The 21,073-nt window shown below is 42.6% G+C and overlaps 1 protein-coding gene across 2 annotated transcripts in view; it reads left to right on the top strand.

The window, feature by feature from the left end:
• The window catches only part of CSMD1 (CUB and Sushi multiple domains 1), a 1,865,804-nt gene that overhangs the window by 1,659,510 nt on the left and 185,221 nt on the right, over positions 1 to 21,073 (top strand). For both annotated transcript variants that reach the window (XM_075923597.1, XM_006137767.4), the window contains exon 43: positions 12,447 to 12,624. In XM_075923597.1, the coding sequence (XP_075779712.1) occupies positions 12,447 to 12,624 (178 nt within the window). The remainder of the gene's footprint in view (positions 1 to 12,446; positions 12,625 to 21,073) is intronic.

Below are 21,073 nucleotides of genomic sequence, written 5' to 3'. Positions count from 1 at the left end.
TGCTAGTGGTAATTCTGGTCAAAATATCAGTTGTAGTTAGCAGCAAATTCATAAAGGGCTTGACATTGCTGCCATTGAAATTATGTGAAATTTCACTAAAGAGAGGGCACTTACAAAAGAAATTCTCAGCAACCAAAGTGACTGTCCTCATCCAAAAGTTCTGCGGCCACTGCTTGTCATCCCAAGATTTCATGATGATGTCATCCTACCATTCAGTATTTGTTTTCTGAGCCCAAATTAGCATTCCACTGTGATCATCAGCTCATGAATGCCACAAGAAATCTTGTGTCATGCAAATGCCACGTGGACTCCTTATCATCATGTTGCAGCTTCAGGAATAACTTGACTAATATTTGTGGTATGTTAGTGAGACTTATCAGTATTTTCATCAACAGCTGCAGATCCATTCCTGCAGATGGAGTAGGCAGAGTGCACAGCACAGAAGCTTTCGAAAGATGGCGTAAGATGCAGACAGAAGTGCAGGGGTTGCTGGGATGCGTAGTGATGCACTATGGGGCATTGGGGTAGTACCCAGGATGCCCCGCTCTGCCCCTCTTCCTTCCCATGAACCTCTGTGGAAGGAAGAGGTGCTTTGAGGGATATTTCCAGAGAATGCACCGCTCCTAAAAGCACTGTAAATGCTTCCAGCGTGGTCCCACTTCTGCACCAGTGGCTGACAGTGAGAATACCCAATAGCATTTTCACTAATGTACTTTTTTAACAGCGCTGTGATTTCCAGTGCTTTACATCTGCTAGGAGACATGGCCTGGGTAAGAGACACGAAAAAAGAGTATGGATAAATAGTTAATTTTCATCCAACAGAAGATTACCGTGGATGCCATGAGTTTTCATAGTGGCACTAATGTTCAATATATTTATTAATGAACTGGAAAAGTGAATGGTTAGATGACAAAATGTGCAGATGGTCCAAAATTATTGAGATTAGGCAGGACTTGAGATGAGTATGAGGAATTTCAGAGGGAAATAAGGAAGCTAGGTGAATGGGCCATTAAGAGTTTTGGAATAGAAATAAACCATCAAGCATAACCCAATCTCTGTTGGAAGTAAGAAGGAAACTCTCTCTGGGGATATGTCCTAGTTTACTCTCTTGGACTTTCCTCTGGGGTAGCTGATTTTGATCACTATCAGAGACAAAGCAGTGAACTATGGATCAATAATCTGGTTCACTGTATCAATTCTTACACTCCTAAATTGTGAATTAGCCACTGTGAATGATGCTTTCACTTTCTTTTTCTTTTCTTCTGAGTGGTATCCTGATGCCTAACTGCCGCTACTCTAAAAGTGTGTGTGTGTGTGTGTGTGTGTGTGTGTGTGTGTGTGTGTGTGTGCGCATAAAAGAGAGAGAGAGATTTAGGATGAAACACTTATATTAGTCCCATAGTTTGACATTTAAACTCAATATTGTGAAAACTCAGCAACTAATAAATCCAGAGTAGTTAGCTTAAATTGCCCAAATTACTAAAACATATGCCAATCCCAAATTAAACATACAGAAGTGTGCATTATTATACCTTGCATGGAATGCAAATGATCTACAAAGAAACAACACAATTAAAATAGCATTCCAGCATCAGTAAATGAATTGCCTGGAGAAATGCAAAGCAATTAAAATGATCAATATTTTCTCCTTTTTCACATGCAAATGGAAACAGGAAATGAAATAATATTATGTTTAAACTTTTAAAGAAATGTCATTTAACATTTTTACCACTATCATTGTTTATTATTTGTATGACAGCAGTTTATAGGATCTGACAGTGAAGGAAGCCCCATTGTGCTGGTTGTACAAAAAACAGTAGTAGACAATCTCTGTTTCAAGGATCTTATTGTCAAAATCAGCGATTGGCAACCAATACTAGTGAGTGGGCTGCATAAGTGGCCCTTCTTCATCTCAGCAAGCCTCTTGATTTTCAGCAATGGGCAACCTGTGGACCATAGCCAACTGGGGTTACAGAAGTAATCTGTGCATTTCCTCTCTACCCCCTTCCCTCATACCTGATCCGTGGCGATCAAGCTCTGGAAAGGAAAACTAGGAGTGTGGAGCTCCAAAAGTACTAGGAGGAGTAGGAAGTTCAGGATTTCAGTACCCCAGTGCATAGGAGGACATGGGGGAGGGAAGCAGACAGAGGGGCCACGGGCTGCAGGTGGAACCCCAGTGGCCCACATGTGGCCCATAGACTGCAGGTTGCCCACCATTGGTCTAAATAGACTAGACAGATAAAGGGATAGAGAAATGGGTGATAGCATACAAACAAAGTGATCAATGTGATGACGGGAAACATGTTATTGGCACATTTTTATTCTATTTTTTATATTTAGACAGCGTTTTGTTAGGAAGAAAAGAGTGTCAGCTAATAGAGAAAATAGAGAAGGGGAGAATGAAGGGGAGAAAGGAGGGTGCTGAGAGAGGACAGGGCAGGAGAGGGAAATGAGGACAGTACAGGTGGGGAAAGATAGAGTAGACAGTGTGAGGAAAGATGGAGAAGGGGGTTGGGGAAAACATATAGTCAAGATAAGGAAGAGAATTCCCAAATTCAAAAGTGTAGAAAGCAACCTAATGACATCGCCAGAGTCCACTAGTCTCTGCAGTAGAACTTTGTACTTTTGTTCTGGCCATGTTTGCTTTCTTTGCTCTTGATGCTCCCTGAGGGTATGTCTACACTACCACCCTAGTTCGAACTAAGGTGGTTAATGTAGGCAACCGAAGTTGCAAATGAAGCCCGGGATTTAAATATCCCGGGCTTCATTTGCATCTTACTGGGCGCCACCATTTTTAAAGCCCCAGTAGTTCGGACACCGTGCCCGCGGCACGGAGTAGGTAGTTCGAATTAGGCTTTCTAATTCGAACTACCGTTACTCCTCGTGGAACTACCTACTCCGTGCCGCGTGTAGCCGCGGGCACGGAGTCCGAACTACAGGGGCTTTAAAAATCTTAGGGCAGGTCAGTGTTGCATGGATCCTAATACCCTTGGGTATGTCTACACTGCAAAGTTAATTTGACTAACAGCCATTAGTTCGAATTAACTTTGATAGGCCCTACACAGGCAAACCGCTAGTTCGAACTTAATTCTGGCTACGGTGCCCGTGCCAGCACCCAGCCAGCAGACCCTTCACCTGGCATGGCACGAACCAGCCACCCACTGCCAGCCAGCCCTCCGCCTCTTCCCAGGATCAGGCTGGCGGCTCCCGGGAGCCTACTCAGGTCTGCAACAGGCGAGCGCCCACCTGGTCTAGTGCGGACCTCGTGGACCTCATCCACGACCTCCGCACTACGCACAGGAAAGTGGCCATCTAGGGCAGGATAGCTGCCAGGCTGGCCACCCAGGAGGAGGTTTGCATGAAAATCAGGGTGGTCCAGTGAGACCCCCGACCCTGAGCCCTGAGCTTAGAACGGCCGTACTGGGTCAGACCAAAGGTCCATCTAGCCCAATAGCCTGTCTGCCGACAGTGGCCAACGCTAGGTACCCTGGAGGGGATGGACTGAAGACAATGACCAAGCGATTTGTCTCGTGCCATTCATCTCCAGCCTTCCACAAACAGAGGCCAGGGACACCATTTCTAACCCCTGGCTAATAGCACTCCATGGACCCAACTTCCATGACTTTATCTAACTTCTCTTTAAACTCTGTTATAGTTCTAGCCTCCACAGCCTCCTGCAGCAAGGAGTTCCACAGGTTGACTATTTGCTTTGTGAAGAAGAACTTTCTGTTATTAGTTTGAAGCCTGCTACCCAGTTATTTCATTTGGTGTCCTTTAGTCCTTCTATTATGGGAACTAATGAGGAACTTTTCTTTATGCACCCTCTCCACACCACTCATGCTTTTATAGACCTCTATCATATCCCCCCTCCGTCTCCTCTTTTCTAAGCTGAAAAGTCCCAGTCTCTTTAGCCTCTCTTCATATGGGACCTGTTTCAAACCCCTGATCATTTTAGTTGCCCTCCCCTCTCCCACCTCCTGTTCCCAGTCTCCCCGTGTTTTGTTCAATAAAGAGAGTTTCTATTTTTGAACACACGTGTCCTTTATTTTGTACATCAGGAAGGGGGGCTAGGGAGGGGTAAGTGGAAGGTGGTGAGGGAGGAATGGGGTACGAGCCCCCGATGGGGAGGACTGGGGTGGCTCCTCGGGGTGGATGCTCTCCTGTAGCCCCCCGATTGGCTCACCCCCCGGATGGCAGCCTGCGGCAAGTGCAGCCAGGCTGATGACGGAGTGTGGTGATGTGCTGAGTGTGGGCACTCAGGGCACTCCAATCCAGGACTGCTTTGCAAGCGGGAAACCCCTGAGAACTGTCTGTCTAGGGTGGGGGTTGGGTCCCTTTAAGCACAGCCCTTGGCTAGCCTGAGACAGCATCTCCACGCTCTAAGTCCTAATCTGATGCCCTGCCGGCACTGCTTCCGGCCATCCTTAACCTCCGTTCAGGGTCCACTCAATGTGGACATGCTAGTTCGAATTAGCAAAATGCTAATTCAAACTAGTTTTTAGGTCTAGATTCACTAGTTCGAATTAGCTTAGTTCGAATTAACTAATTTGAATTAAGTTAGTTTGAATTAGCGCTGTAGTGTAGACATACCCCTTGTGAGTTCATATGTGTGCATAACTGGCTGCATAACAGTTCTCAGAGAGGACTTATTAATGGTTCACAGTCATGCTGGAAGGGCATAACAAGTGAGGTTCTACAGGGGTCTGTTTTGGGACCGGTTCTGTTCAATATCTTCATCAACGGTTTAGATGATGGCATAGAGAATACAATTATTAAGTTTGCAGGTGATACCAAACTGGGAGGGATGCCAATTGCTTTGTAGGTAAGGGTCAAAATTCAAAATGATCTGGACAAACTGAAGAAATGGTCTGAGGTAAACAGGATGAAGTTTAATAAGGACAAATGCGGCTACACGCGGCAAGGACTAGGTAGTTCGGACTAGGCTTACTAGTCCCAACTACCGTTACTCCTCATTTCGGCACCCAGCTTTATGCAAATGAAGCCCGGGAAATTCAAATCTCGGGCTTCATTTGCAACTCCGGTTGCCTACATTACCACCCTAGTTCGAACTAGGGTGGTAGTGTAGACATACCCTAAGTCCTAACCTGATGCCCTGCTGGCACTGGTTCCAGCCAGCCTTAACTTTGGTTCAGGGTCCACTCAGTGTGGACGTGCTATTTCGAAATAGCAAAATGCTATTTCGAAATCGTTTTTATGTATAGATGCGTTATTTCAAATTAGCTTAATTTGAATTAAATATTTTGAATTGAGTTAATTCGAAATAGTGCTGTAGTGTAGACATACCTTCAAGGACCCTTCCAATTCTAGTGTTCTATGTGGACCACCAATGTTTTACAGTTCCAGATGTAATGTGAGGATTTAGTGATTAGGTGCTATGTTATATAATCATTGCCAGACCATCTCCTTAATTGCTGAATAAACTTCTCCATAGATTTTTACTTCTCCCTACTGAAATCTTGCTTCAAAAAGCCCCACTGTTTAGATTTGAAAAGTTGCTCATCTTTTACTAAACAAAATAATGACTCCTAACTAACTGTCATTGTATTCACTATTAATGTAGCCATTGGAGTCATCTGATGGACTGTACAATTTTAAACTTAGTAATTGAAATAAAATGTATCCTAGTGGCCCAAAATATTGAAATGGAAAAGCTTCTGAAAAAAATGAGACCAGAATTATTGGAAAAGTACAGCAAAATAGAAAGTATCTTCAAAGAGCCTTGAAGGCAGGTTGTGGATTTTGCCACAATCACAGGCACATTTTAATGAGGAAAGAAACTTCTTTGAAGAGAGAAACACACCAGTCCATTTTCTTGAAAAGCTATTTTTAAATGAAAGCTGCATTATAGATTATTATTCTAAAAATGTTACCTATTTTTTTAAATGTCTATGTCCTGTTTATTCAATTACTTTATCTCCCCCAAAACAATATTTTAAACATTTTACTATGTCTTATTTTTCAGATAATGTCTAATGGGTATCACCATGTTTCAATAAAATACTTAAACTAACTATTTTCTCATTTTCAGCTAATCTAATGAATGGCGTGATCCTAGATTTTTCTTTACTCTTGCAATTCCTCAGAGAGACAGACACAAATGACTCACTTCCCTTCTTTTTGAAGTCTCTGCTGAGTTCTCTTATTTTATGTACACAGTAGGTGAAAACAGAGCCCCATTAAATTCTAGGCCTCAGGCACAGTGATTCTGGGTATCTTTTTTTTAAAAAAAATAATTGAACAAATAGCATTGGCTGAGAGTAGGATGGAGAGAAAGGAATGGCTGACTGTCGTGCATTGAAAAGCTATGTGGCAAACGCAATTCAGTTAACATCTGAGCAGTTGCCTAAAGGGATTTAATTGAGATCCATGGAGAATATATCACATCTTGGAAATTGCTGAGTATTTTTTTAAAACATTAAATTTGGTACAATATAATGCATTTTTGTTGTGCTTAAAAGAATCACCCGGGATCTTTTTCAGGGGAATAAGGCAACATGCCACATTTATTGAACATACATAGATCAATCAATACTTTATCATACGCATATGACACATTACACTCATGCACTCACACACACATGCACAAGCACACTCTGTCTTGTTGTTACCAGTAGTTGCTCCCCCTAACTGCACTGGCCAGGTGAGATAGATGGGAGAGGTGTGGGCTTCTGCTGATGCGGATCAATGTGCTTATGTTGACAAGAAAAAAACCCAGGGTCCCTCTGCAAGATGCCTCATACTTATCCTTCTCTTGCCACCAGTTAGTCATCACCTTGCCTTTTTTAATGCTTCAAAGACAGTTCTTTCAAGGGCAGGCATTTGCTGCTCAACTCCCAAGGCACTCTGTATGTCCAATCTTCTTTTCAATGAGTATTGTCCTGTCCCAGCCTCTCTCCACCCTTGCAACTACTACTGGAGGTGTTCACCTTTCATTCTCATTCATTCCAACAGGACAATCAAGGAAAGGGGAGAGATCTATTCTACTCCTAGCAAAAGACATTTTTCTTTACCTTAACTATTCCTAAGACCTATAGCATAAAGCACTTGATACAAAGTTTCTATGGGAAAGTCTGAATACAGGGTTTCTCTTAATACAAGGATTCTATAAGAAAGCTTAACATAAAGATATATCTAAAAGAACAAGATATGTATATATAAAATCTCTTAATACAAAGTTATATGAGAATGATACATGGTTATATGGTAATGTTACAGAGTTTTATCCACATTTTAATGTTCCATTTTTTCCTGTGAAAATATGGGTTAAATACATTTTATAATATGTGTCTTGTACACACCATGGTGTAGGCCCAACTCTTTCTTTCAGCTTCCAGGGAACAGATAAACAAGACATCCCAAAGGTTCTCCTCACTTGGATGGGGAAGGACTGGCTGAATTCCAACCACTGGGACCAATGAGAGAAAAGGTGCCTCTCCTAGTATGTGAAAATATGATTCCAGCCCAAAGTCCATCAACGAGGGGATGAAAATAGAGAACTGGATATGAATTTCTGAACAGCTCACCCAGGAGCACACACTAAATGTGGGAAACTGTAAGCAAGATCAGGCTTGTACACTCAGTGTGTTCTGGATGCTGATAAACAGCGGTAGGGAATGAAAACTGGGCCACCTGAATCATGCTCTCTGGGGAACTACTACTGCAGTCATGACAAGGAACAGAAAAAACTATGTTTGAAGAATCATATTCTTTCATTTTGCCAAGCAGTGAAGGCACCTGCCAGATAATATGCCATACCCTGGAATTCTACCCCCAATTGCTCTGATGGGAGATGAGCCTGTCATGGATATGAACAAGTTATGATGAAGCTAAATGAGAAAAGTGATGAGAATGGAAAAAAAAACTGTTTTGAGAAAGATAGAGCTACAAAGGAAGGTAGGGGATTTGAGGCAAAGAGAGATTTAGATAAATCATGATCAGAGGACAGAGAGAGATTGGCAACAAGGAAGAGTGGTAACCAAGATTTGAGAGAGGCAGAGAAAACCAGGGCAAGACTTAAGTGTTTGGAATGGATCCAGTTATGGCGAATGATAGAAAGATGAGAGCAAAGGAAGAGGTTAGAAAACAGGAGAACAGAAGAATGTCAAAATGTAATGAAAGAGAGGAAAAAAAAGAAAAAGGAAATGAATAAATCAGCAGAAGATGAATCATAAAAGTAAGACAAAATATGCTTATGTGAAGGGGCTGACAGACTTGCCAGGCCCCTGGGCAAGGTGGGAGTGCCCCAGCTCTGCACTCCTGGAAGGGGCAGGCACCCAAGCAGAAGAGGCAGGACTAGGAGCAGCCAGCCCTCAACAATGCCCAGAGTGCACCTCACTATTCCCCCCTAACCCATGCCCAGCCTTCAGAGCCACCTGAAGCAAGCTGCACAATGCTCCGCCAACTATTTAAAGAGCCTGGGGCTCCAGTCACTGCTACTCCTGCAGTATTAGCTGTAATGGTTGGAAGCCTCAGCCCCTTTTGAATCTCTGGGCCCCAGAGCAACTACCCTTCTCTTCCACCTCCACCCCTATCGGCATGGCCTTGATTAAGAATAATTATTTTTGTTTGTTTTTTACAGCTGTATCCTTTTTTTTTTACAACTTTTTGTTTAATGTTGAAATTGGGGGTGGCAGGTGAAAGTATTACAACCAGACCCAGTCTTCTCTTCTGGACCATCACCAGTGCACTGCACAAAGAGAGTCAAATCATGGACCCAATCGCTTCAAATCCCTTTTGGCCTGTGTAAATGGCTGTTTGCTATTCCTACCTCTGGGTCTCTCAGGCATGCTCCCAGGTGCAAGAACATGTCTGACACCCTTCTTGGACAGTGAGACACAGGCCACACACCTTAGATCCTGAAACCACTGCCTGAATTCTCTTGATACCTCAGCTGCTTAAACCCATGCCTTCAGAGTTAACCTGGCCATGGGAGCTCTAGTTTCTTGTTAAATCCTTAAGAAATGACATAACGGTAAAGCTAGCAACACCATTTTAGGAAAGGAATTTCTTCACTACAGACCTTCTGTAGTAAAGACATTTCTTTCTAGAGCACACGAGAGAGGGACAGATGGCTGAAATACAACAAAATGTGGCCTGGAAAAAAAAAGAAAGAGGTTTCCAATTGTATACAATGCAGAAGGGTTGTTAGGATGTGGCTATTCAAACAGGCATTAGAATTCATGCCTGAACAAATTTATTTTCTAATTAGATCTGAGTTTTGACCACAAATATTCATGTGCTGCTTTGACAAACTTAAGAGTAAGAATACAAATAAATATTCTAAGTTACTCTTTCCAGTTATGATACACTCAACATAAAAATAAATATATACTGGGTATTACTTTTAATATAACTAACAACTTATTCATTTATGTAGAGAGACATATTCATTGATTCTGTTTCCTACTTAGCTCTGCTCCTAAAAGACTTATGTAACAACATAAAAATAAATGTGAATTTTATGTATTTAGTACATTATAGGTGTGTGTCTATATAATGATTATAGAAGTACTGATATTGTTCTATTATGTCTCCCAAATTTTATCTATACATTTATCTATAAAGATTTCAGGAACTTCTTAGATGGTTAAGCACAAGAAGTGTGCTAAAATTATACAGCAAAGCACTCTATGTTATAAGAAATGTAACTTAATAGGTATAACTAATAAGGTTTAAGAAGGTAAATCAACAGAGTAAGAGCTCAAATATAGCAAATAATAGAAAAGACCCCAAAATATGAAATATATACCTTATCCTACTGAAAAACACTTTTCCTACCTCTCTCAGAAATCAATTAAGGTTGCTAAAAAGCTGTCAACTTTGCAGGTGGGAGTATGCCGCACATCTCAGATATTCAGAGTCATATTAATATGGCTCAAGCTAGTATGCTAAAAAACAGACTCTGTACAATGTGTCTTAAAAAGCAACTCAGGCTTTCAAACTCACCTTACTCCTTGGAGCCTACTCCACTATCATATCACCCATTTTGCTATTATCAGTGTTCTGGCTTGAGCTGAGATTCCATGAGTTTATCCACCTAGGCTGGGAAGCATGCTCCCACTTGCAGAATAGACATTCTGTAGGTAACAAAATAATAAATAATCTGACACATTTCTTGCAAAATGGAAACACACAATCAAGGAAATGAGTAGTTAAAAACACTCTATACTTTATGTTGTCCATGTAATAATAAATACAAACATGCTGTTTAAACCAATTAAAATAAATTAATATACATTCATTACAACATAACAACCTGAACTCTCCCCTATAAATATTTTCATACATTGATCTTTTAAGAGATAGAGGTAAGTGGGAAACATGATCAATGCATATATATTCTAACTTGCAGTATAATATTTTGGTATTTAAAATTGATATTTTATTAGCATAATGTTGTATATATAATTTTATAAGAAATGAGTATAATATTGTCAGTTTATGGTAAATAATGATTATATGCAGATTTGCATTTGAAGATGTTCAAGAGTCCATCAGTGTGTGTATGCATATATATATGTTATTCATTTGCAGAATAATTTGTTTTGTTTATTTATTTTGAGATTACTTATGATAAGAATATTTTGAAGCAGTTAAAATTGTTCTGAAATGGTGTATGCATTTATGCATTTCTTTGTACTCAATATGAATAATGTGTTTTATTATGGACTATGAAACATTTTATATTATTCTCAGCTATTCATTTCCTTGCTTTTAAGCATGTAGGTCTTTAAAGTAGCTATTTGGTAACCTTTGGTTTTGTAAATGAAGTGTTTTTGTTTTATCACTGAAGAATATTATTAATAAGTGCTGTCAAACTGTATTCCTTGTCAGACTTCTATCATCATAGAACCATATCTCATTTTACAGTAATGACATATTTTAAGAATATTTTGCTATTACTGTTCTTCTGAATTTCCTATTGTATGAGATAATGTCGCAATTTACATATAGTTTAAATACTGTGGTGTAAAGCAATTTAGTTTTGCAACAGAAATACTTTATTTTTTCATAACATTTTAAAATCTTTTTACTTCAAAAATTACAATATTCAGTTTATTAAAAAATTTCATCAGATAGTCTCAGTGAATGTTATTAATTAAAATATGCAAGCATGAGAACTTTTTTCCTTAAAATATTCATTACATTATGCAACCATGAGGACTTTCCCCCTATTTTTATTCTTTTTGGAGCATTCAGACAGGTCAGGCCCAGCAGGAAAGATAGGCAGAGGAATAATTTGTGAATATCATGAGCCTGATTCTGAGATTTAGGTATCTAAAAGTGGCAGTTAGGCACCTAAATTCATTTGTGGATCTAGCCATTGCCTTTTATAAGATTATAAAATATATTAAAGCATATTTTTGTGCACCTACAACAGATACCTCTAAAAATTCCTTCCATCAGGCTGCAGGATTATAATTTATAAGTGAATTATTATTCTCACACAGCAGAGATTAGCATATTCATATCTATCATATAATAAAACTCTTATCAAAGGGAGATAAATCATGTGTGAAATTTCAGATTCATATATTTTAAAGACAGAAATGAACTCTACTCTGATTTCCTTTATAATGCCAGCCATAGACAATTAATCAGTAATTTCTTCTTCTAGTAGAATCCCAGTGGGTGCTCCGTTTTAGGTGCACCTGTACCTTGTGTCTTTGGTCAAAGATTTAGTGGTGGCAGTGCCTGTTTGACCCATAGTCACTGACTCTGGCAGAAGCACCCATGAAAAAAAATAGTGTTTAGAACCCAGGGCCAGTGGAACTGCTGCCCCAGCCAGAGATCAGTAGTTCTTGCACAGCCGTACATACAATGATAGATGGATATGGCTGAATTAATTGCCTATATGCTGTTCAATGCTTATAGGCACTGGGCTTGCTGCAGCAGTGACTTGTCCAGCCCTGCTTCAGTCCTTGGTGGTGGATAGGGTCCCTCCCCCAGCAGCATTAGGGAGCTGCCCCAGCCATAGTTCCTGGTAGGGAAGGAGGGGAGAGGAGAGAAGACCAACCTGATCAGCAGCATTAGATAGACTGGACTGACTTTAGAAAAAGGTGTGTCTGACTCTCCTGAACTGGAGAAAGTATTATCGCAATCCTGGATCTATAACAGTTCTTGAAAGTGTGAATATATACATGTTGGGTGGAGAGGAATATAGAGAACTTGCCTCTTGTTCATATGTCTGCACACCTCAAAGTAAAACGTTCTGTTTAGTTTTAAGAAACATATATGAAAGTCATCAGGAATAAGTCATTTCTTAGAAACATAAAATCTTATCACTGAAAGGCAACCAACCAAGGAAAATTGTTCTCATAAAGACTTTGATTATTTTATCCTGCAGAGCTTTAAAATTTTCTATTCCATTCTTAACAACAACAAATGTATCCCTTCTAGTAATTTTTCATTTGTTTTCTTTTCAGCTCCTTGTGGCTATAATGTAACCGCTTCAAATGGTACAGTATATTCTCCAGGATTTCCAGATGAATATCCAAATTCAAAGGACTGTACATGGCTTATTTCTGTCCCTCAAGGCCATGGGGTTTATATCAACTTCACCTTACTCCAGACTGAACCAGTGAATGACTACATTGCAGTTTGGTATGTGACTTTTCAACACAAAATAATTGATTTGTCCTTGACTTTGTGTTTGGATACATCTACACAGCACACTTATATTAAAATAAGCTATTTTTGATTTTTTTCCAAAATAGCTTATTTCATAATAGCATCTCTACACTACAGCAGAGCTGGGGGTGGGTCAGAGGCAGTGTAGCTGGCCAGGGGAGAACGGAGGAGGGGCGACCAGCAGGAAGCAAAGCTGGTTGGGGGAGCAGCAAGGCTGGCCATGAAAAATCAGGAGGAGGAACTGGCTGGCGGGTGGCGGGGAGAGGAAATCGGCCGGCGGGGAGCAGGATTCACCCAGACGTGTGCAGATCTTAGGGTGCTGCCCGCCCCGCTCATGGTCCCAGTGAAGCAAGTCCAGCTGCAGCTCCAGCACGCTCTGGAACAGCACTCAGGAGTAGGGACAGAGCATCCCCTGCTTCCCAGAGGCAACTAGAGGCTCCCAGCACCAATCGTGCCTCACCTCCCAGCCACTCCCCTGCCCCCACCAGGCTTCCATCTGGTGCCCAGCCGGAGAACCAGAAAATACCGGACATTGTATATGTCCAGTATTTTCTGATTTTTTTTACTGGACATAGGGCCTGAAAACCAGACTGTCCAGTAGAAAACCGGACACCTGGCTACCCTATATGTCACCACCCCACCCCCCTTCACCTCCCACCATGGTGCTCGGCTGAGTTCTGCACCGCTCAGCCAGGCTGCTGTGGGGGAGCCCAAACAGCCGCTTGCTCCGCATGCTCCCCCACAGCAGCCCAGTTGAGCAGTGCAGAACTCAGCCGGGCACCATGGCGGGAGGCAAAGGGTGGCAGGATGGTGACGTACACGCCCAGGGGGCGGGGCTTGGATGACATGCATCCCCAATGGAGACAGAGGAGAGCAGAGAGAATGAGAGGCAGGAGAGGGAGAAGAGAAAGAGAGAGACGGAGAGGAGAGAAAGTGAGAGGCAGGAGGAGGAGGAGAAGAGAAAGGGACAGTGAGAGGAAGGAGAGGGAGAAAAGAAAAGAAAGAGACAGAGTGAGGCAGAAGGCGGAGGAGATCTGAGAGGGGGGGAGGCTGTAGGAGGAGGAGATAGAGGGTACGTCTAGACTACATGCCTCTGTCGCCAGAGGCATGTAGATTAGGCTACCCGGCATAGGAAAATGAAGCGGCGATTTAAATAATCGCTGCTTCATTTAAATTTACATGGCTGCCACGCTGAGCCGATCAGCTGTTTGTCGGCTCAGCGTGGTAGTCTGGAAGCGCGAGTGTCGACATCAAAGGCATTTGTCGACCACCCAAGTATGCCTCATCGGCTACCCGCTACATTTTCCTATGCTAGGTAGCCTAATCTACATGCCTCTGGCGACAGAGGCATTTAGTCTAGACGTACCCAGAGAGACAGGGAGAGAGAGAGATGAGCGAGAGACTGGAGGCTCAGGAGAGAAGACCAAAGTGGAGGAGAGACCTCAAAATCTCGTCTTATAATGAGCTAATTGGCTAGTTCTGAAATAACACTGCTGTGCACGCTTTGTAGCTATGATTTTTACTTAGTGGTATTCTTCACAATGTAATATAGGAGAAATAGAGAATCTAAGAGTAAGATTTTAGAAAAAAAATGAGCTAAAATGGACAGTATAAGTTCCACATAACATGCATTCATGCAGTAGTATTGGTTGCAGGATATTAAAGGGATCAGGTGAGTGAAGAAATATCTTTTACTGGACTAACACAGAAGTCGGTCAGATAAAATATATTACCTCTCTAACATTTTTTCCATTCAGGTACAGGTATGTAATTGTTGGTTTTGGTAATCTGGCTTTTGAAATGAAAACATTTATTAAAATATAGGGTTTGTCTTAATTTGAAAACTAATTAATATTAATAGCAAGATGCATTAGGAATAGGTAGAGGAAATTTCTAATTTTTTTTTAGCTTCAGTTTTTTAAACCTTCTTTTTGTGCTTGTACATATCCAATATAATGTAGTGCTCCTCGTGCATTGATTTCTTCAGTAGTATCTCTATGGACAGAACAACCACTAAGCTTGTTGTGCTGCAAGTGAGAGCTGAAAGGAGAGTAATGTTCTATTCTGCCTCCCATTCCTTACCTTCTATAATCAAAGCATTGATGAGCTCTATGAAAACCTACTCAGTTTGATGTAGTGGTGACCTCAAAAAATTCTCTGGAGTTTTATTTTAGGGTTTTGGTAATATAGCCTTTTAAGTTTATTTATTTTGTTTTAGCCTTGTATTTGGAGGGATGGGGTATGTTTACAGTCTCCCACCCAGTACCAGGAGAACTTATTCAAAAGTCTCAAGGGTTCAAAACTTGCTCAGGTTACAGGAAGACTATTCTACCCTCATTCCCATCACCTCAAGTTCCTGAGTGAGGGCCATACAAGAGACAAGTACTCAGTCTGTTGAAGCTTCAAAACTAAGATGGAGAAGTTAAGGAAGGAGTACAACCAGTGTATCCTCATGGACCCTGACATTTGACTGGCTTCAGAGCCCCCATGATCATGTAGAGAAAGTTTTAGAAGACTGCTTTCCAAAGTGTTCCTCAAGCTGTGTCAGATGAAAGAGGCCATAGAAGATCCTGGTCTCCAGGGCAATCATCATGAGACCCAGAGAATCAGATCAGCTACTTTTTTGGTGGTGAAAGCAAAGTCTTCCCCAATCACTGTTGGTACCAATTATGTCAGAGTCTTATACTGTAACTAGAGACCTGTTATGTTTATAGGCACTATTGTCATCTTTGCTTCAAGGTGAGGATACTTGCTCATAACCTATGCAGCCATCTAGATTTTATTCACCAAGTCACTAGTCCATAACACCATTTTCCTCAGACTTTGTATTGCCACATTTCACAGGGAAGACTCAAGATCTCATGCAGAGTGTTACCTGTATCTAGGGAGGTGTTCGTTCTGCCCCTACAGTACCACATTTCCATTTGAGACTACCTTCCAAGGACTCCTTCCAGCACTGAGCCAGCCTGTTTCTCTGGTATTCCTAATCACTGAGGGTATGTCTACACGACAAAGTTAGTTCAAACTAACGTCCGTTAGTTCGAACTAACCTACATAGGCGCTACACTAGCGCTCCGTTAGTTTGAATTTAATTCGAACTAACGGAGCGCTTAGTTCGAACTAGGTAATCCTCATTCCACGAGGAATAAGCCTAGTTCGAACTTATTAGTTCAAATTAAGGGCTGTGTAGACCCTTAATTCGAACTAGTGGGAGGCTAGCCCTCCCCAGCTTTCCCTGGTGGCCACTCTGGCCAACACCAGGGAAACTCTACTTCCCCCCTCCCGGCCCCGGACCACTTAAAGGGGCATGGGCTGGCTACAGTGCCCGTGCCAGGTGCAAGCCTTCCAGCACCCAGCCAGCAGACCCTGCACCTGGCACAGCTCGAGCCACCCACACGATGCCCCCTAGCCCTCCCCCTCTTCCCGGGACCAGGCTGGCGACTCCCGGGAGCTTGCCCGGGACCGCAAGAGGCGGGCACCCGCCTGGGCTAGTGCGGACATCGTGGACCTTGTCCACGACCTCCGCACTAGGCACAGGAAAGTGGCCATCTAGGGCAGGAGAGCTGCCAGCCTGGCCACCCAGGAGCAGGTGTGCATGAAAATCAAGTGGGTCCACTGAGACCCCCGACCCCGAGCCCAGAGCTTACAATGGCCATCCTGGGTCAGACCAAAGGTCCATCTAGCCCAGTAGCCTGTCTGCCGACAGCGGCCAACCCTAGGGACCCTGGAGGGGATGGACCGAAGACAGTGACCAAGCCATTTGTCTCGTGCCATCCCTCTCCAGCCTTCCACAAACCTTGGGCAGAGACACCACTCCTACCCCCTGGCTAATAGCACTCCATGGACCCAACCTCCATGACTTGATCTCACGTCCCTTTAAACTCTGTTCTAGTTCTAGCCTTCACAGCCTCCTGCAGCAAGGAGTTCCACAGGTTAACTCTTTGCTTTGTGAAGAAGAACAACTTTCTCTTACTAGTTTGAAGCCTGCTACCCATTCCTTTCCTTTGGTGTCCTCTAGTCCTTCTTTATGGGAACTAATGAAGAACTTTTCTGGATGCATTCTCTCCACCCAACTCCTGCTTTTAGAGACCTCTATCCTGTCCCCCCTCCGTCTCCTCTTTTCTAAGCTGAAAAGTCCCAGTCTCTTTAGCCTCTCTTCATATGGGACCTGTTCCCAACCCCTGATCATTTTAGTTGCCCTCCCCTCTCCCAGCCTCTCTCTTCCCCTCTCCCACCTCCTTTTCCCAGTCTCCCCCAGTTTTGTTCAATAAAGACAGATTCCATTTTTGAACACAATTGTCCTTTATTTTGTACATCAAGAAGAGGGGCTAGGGAAGGGTAAGTGGAAGGAGGTGAGGGAGGAATGGGGTACGAGCCCCCGATGGGGAGGACTGGGCTGGCTCTGTGGGCTTCTGGGGGTGGAAGCTCTCCTGCAGCCCCCCAATTGCCCCCTCTCCCCAGATGGCAGCCTGCGGCAAGTGCAGCCGGGATGATGGCCGAGTGGTGTGATGTGCCCAGTGTGGGTAGTCCGGGCACTCCGAGCCAGGACTGCTTTGCAAGCGGGGCACCCCTGAGAACTGTTTGTCCGGGGAGGGGGGTCGGGACCCTTTAAGCGCAGCCCTCGGCTAGCCTGAGACAGCATCTCCACGCTCTAAGTCCTCCTCTGATGCCCTGCCGGCACTGCTTCCAGCCATCCTTAAGCCTGGTTCAGGGTCCACTTAATGTGGACATGCTAGTTCGAATTAGCAAAATGCTAATTCGAACTAGTTTTTAGTTCTAGATGCGTTAGTTCGAATTAGCTTAGTTCAAATTAACTAATTTGAACTAAGTTAGTTCGAATTAGCACTGTAGTGTAGACGTACCCTGAGAGACTCTTCATTCAACTCTTGTGTTTCCTGGAACTGAGGGTATATCTACACAGCACCTTAAACTCAAAATAAGATAAGGAATTTGAGCTACGCAATTTGCATATCTTATTTGAAAACTATTTCAAAATAGCTTCTTTTGAAAATTGGCGCATCTACACCACACCAAATTTCAAAATAACTTGCTATTTCAAGCCATCTCTTATCCTTCGTGCAACGAGGTTCACCGGGATGGTGAAATAGTGCTCCCATTATTTTGAAAAATATTTTCAAATAATAGGCGGCTTGTGCAGGTGCAGGGTAGCTATTTCAGAATAGTGATAGAAATGTAGCCGTGTTAGTCTGGGGTAGCTGAAGCAAGATGCAGGACAATGTAGCACTTTAAAGACTAACAAGATGGTTTATTAGATGATGAGCTTTCGTGGGCCAGACCCACTTCCTCAATTCAAATATTGGAAGAAAATAGTCACAACCATATATACCAAAGGATACAATTAAAAAAAATGAACACATATGAAAAGGACAAATCACATTTCAGAACAGGAGAGGGATGCGGGGGGGGGGGGGGAAGGAAGGTAAGTGTCTGTGAATTGATGATATTAGAGGTGGGGAGAGTGGGATGTCTGTGAGCTAATGGTATTAGAGGTGATAATTGGGGAAGCTATCTTGGTAATGGGTAAGATAGTTTGCGTATTTGTTCATTCCTTCATTCCATTCCGGGAAGGAATGAACAAATACGCAAACTATCTTACCCATTACCAAGATAGCTTCCCCAATTATCACCTCTAATACCATTAGCTCACAGACATCCCACTCTCCCCACCTCTAATATCATCAATTCACAGACACTTACCTTCCTTCCCCCCCCCCCCACATCCCTCTCCTGTTCTGAAATGTGATTTGTCCTTTTCATATGTGTTCATTTTTTTTAATTGTATCCTTTGGTATATATGGTTGTGACTATTTTCTTCCACTATTTGATCTGAGGAAGTGGGTCTGGCCCACGAAAGCTCATCATCTAATAAACCATCTTGTTAGTCTTTAAAGTGCTACATTGTCCTGCATCTTGCGGTAGCTATTTCAGGTAACTGAAATAGTTATGCAAGTGTAGACATACCCTGAGAGTCTATAGCCCACTCTCAACATCCTTCTCATCACCAAAGCTCAGAGAAGGGTATTGGGATATGGTTTCTCTGGCCACGATTATCCTTTCTCTTGATCTAGGAGACTGTGAAATTCTTCCATCAACTTACTGGATATTTACTTCTGTGTGGCAATCCACCCTGATCACAGAAAGTTCTTGTCAGCACCAAGGATTTTTACAAGTGCATGGCAGTGGTAGTGACTTATCTCTGCAAAAGGGACACACGTGTATTTTTATCTGGATGACTGGCTGCTCCAGACACCAGTTCAGACCACTGTTCATCTAACGCTGTGACTTCTCATTTGGCCTGCAACTAACCAAAAATATGAGTTTTCTCATATATCCAAGGGCAGAATTCCTTGGAGTAGTACTTGATTGGATATTTTCCAGGACATTCCTGCCTCTTTCCACATTTCAAACTCTGATAGTTATGTGCATCTCACAAGAGGTATTCTTTGAACACTATAAAGAATTACTCCAGTATCCTAAGTCACATGGTAATCTCTTACACCAAACGGAAACTTCTATGGACTGCAGACTAAGCTCAACTTGGTATATTGTCCTCAGGTTCACCACCTGGATAAGGTGGTTCATGTTGCAGGTACTGTGTTTTATCTCTGGACTGGTGGGTGAGCCAAGTCAATGTATGCAGAGGAATTCCCTTCTTATCTCCTTTCCCTTCTCTGATTCTAGTACCATACCATTTTTCAGGTAACTAAAAGGGTATCACAGGGCGGGGTGGGGATGGAAAGGGAGTTGTTCTCCTTGGCCTCTGATGATAGGACAAGAAGCTTAAATTGCACCAAGGGAGGTTTAGATTGGACATCAGAAAAAACTTCCTAACTGTCAGGGTGGTTAAACACTGGAATAAATTGCCCAGGGAGGTTGTTGGATTTCTATCTCCAGAGATATTTAAGAGCAGGTTAGACAGACATCTATCAGGGAAGATCTAGACTGTGTGTGGTCCTGATGTGACCTCTTGAGGTCCCTTCCAGTTCTATTGTTCTAAGGTTCTATACTCCTCAGCCATGGGATGAGAAGCACATCATGGTGCAAAGTGCAAGGATTTTGTACTTTCCTTGAATCCAGGCTCCACATAAACATTTTTATGTCTAGAATGTTATTTTGTGGATTGCAGCAGTTTGCCTCAGAAGACAAGATGGCCTAGCAGTGTTTTATGTGAACAATCCTCGTGGTTCCAGGTACAACAAACTTCACCAGCAGGCAATCAGGGGATGAAACTTGTGTACCGAAAGCTTGGTGAAAGCTTGCCGGGGACTCAAAATGGTTTAGTGGATCATCTGAGCAGGTCCTTCAGATTAGACCACAAATGATTTCTCAGTACCAATATTCTGGCTCAGATGGTTTGCCTAGGTTTTCCATCCATGGGCCTATTACATCCCAACAACAGGAAGTGTCTCATTTGTGCTACTGAGCAGGTCACAGCCCCAGGTCAATGTTTTCCTGTCTCTGTGGGATGGAGCTCTGTATGTATTCCTACCAGTGCCTCTGATTCCTGGAATCATTACAAACTCAGATAGGATTGCAATAGAATGATCCTTATAGCACCAGATTGGCGAAGAAAAATGTGGTATTCAGACCCCCCCCCCATAAGGACCTCTCAGTAGCCCTTGCTGTTGTAAGTAACCAAAGACCTGCTAGTGCAGCTTTATGGATGAGTGCAGCACCCAGCTCCTCAAGTGCTCTTCTTCATAGCATGGTTCATTAGTGGCTGAGTATGGACAAAGCACGTTGCTCAGTCGCTGTTCATAATGTTCTTCTTAATGGCAGCAAACCTTCCTACAGAGTAGGTGTAAATCTTCACACTGGCTAGCATTCAGACAACTGTGGACTACCTTTTGAAACTTGAGTTGGGTGTAGCATTCAGTTCATGATGCATCCTGTGGCTCTTTCAACTTTTAATCCTTGAATAGATCTGCTTCTATTTACCCCATCATGATGAGTTTCTTGAAAGGCCTTTATATATTATTTTTGCTGTTCAGAGAAGGAGAACCTTTCTGGGACTTGAATCTGATGTCATCTGTGCTTATGGTCCCTCCGTATAAACCCTTGGTATCATAGATTTTCTGTGCCTCTCAGTAAAGGTGGCAATTTCCATCAGGAGGACAGATGAGCAAAATGTAATGGTTACATATCCACCATATGCTGCTTTCTACATGGGCAAATTCCTCCCTAAGGTGATCTCTGACATCCACACAAACCAATCTATCTAACTGCTAGTTTTCTTTTCAAAGCTGCATGCACAGAGATGAGCAAAGATTCAGTGTTTGGGCACATTGGCTTTTTACCTGGATAAAACAAAGCTCTTCCAGACCTCCTCCCATCTATTTCTGTCAGAAGCAGAATATATAAGAAGTTAGTCATTACAACTCAGCCTCCCCATATGGATCAC

Source organism: Pelodiscus sinensis, chromosome 3, assembly GCF_049634645.1.
Source record: "Pelodiscus sinensis isolate JC-2024 chromosome 3, ASM4963464v1, whole genome shotgun sequence".
NCBI classification, from domain to species: domain Eukaryota; kingdom Metazoa; phylum Chordata; order Testudines; family Trionychidae; genus Pelodiscus; species Pelodiscus sinensis.
This window is presented reverse-complemented; position numbering and strand designations above follow the sequence as displayed.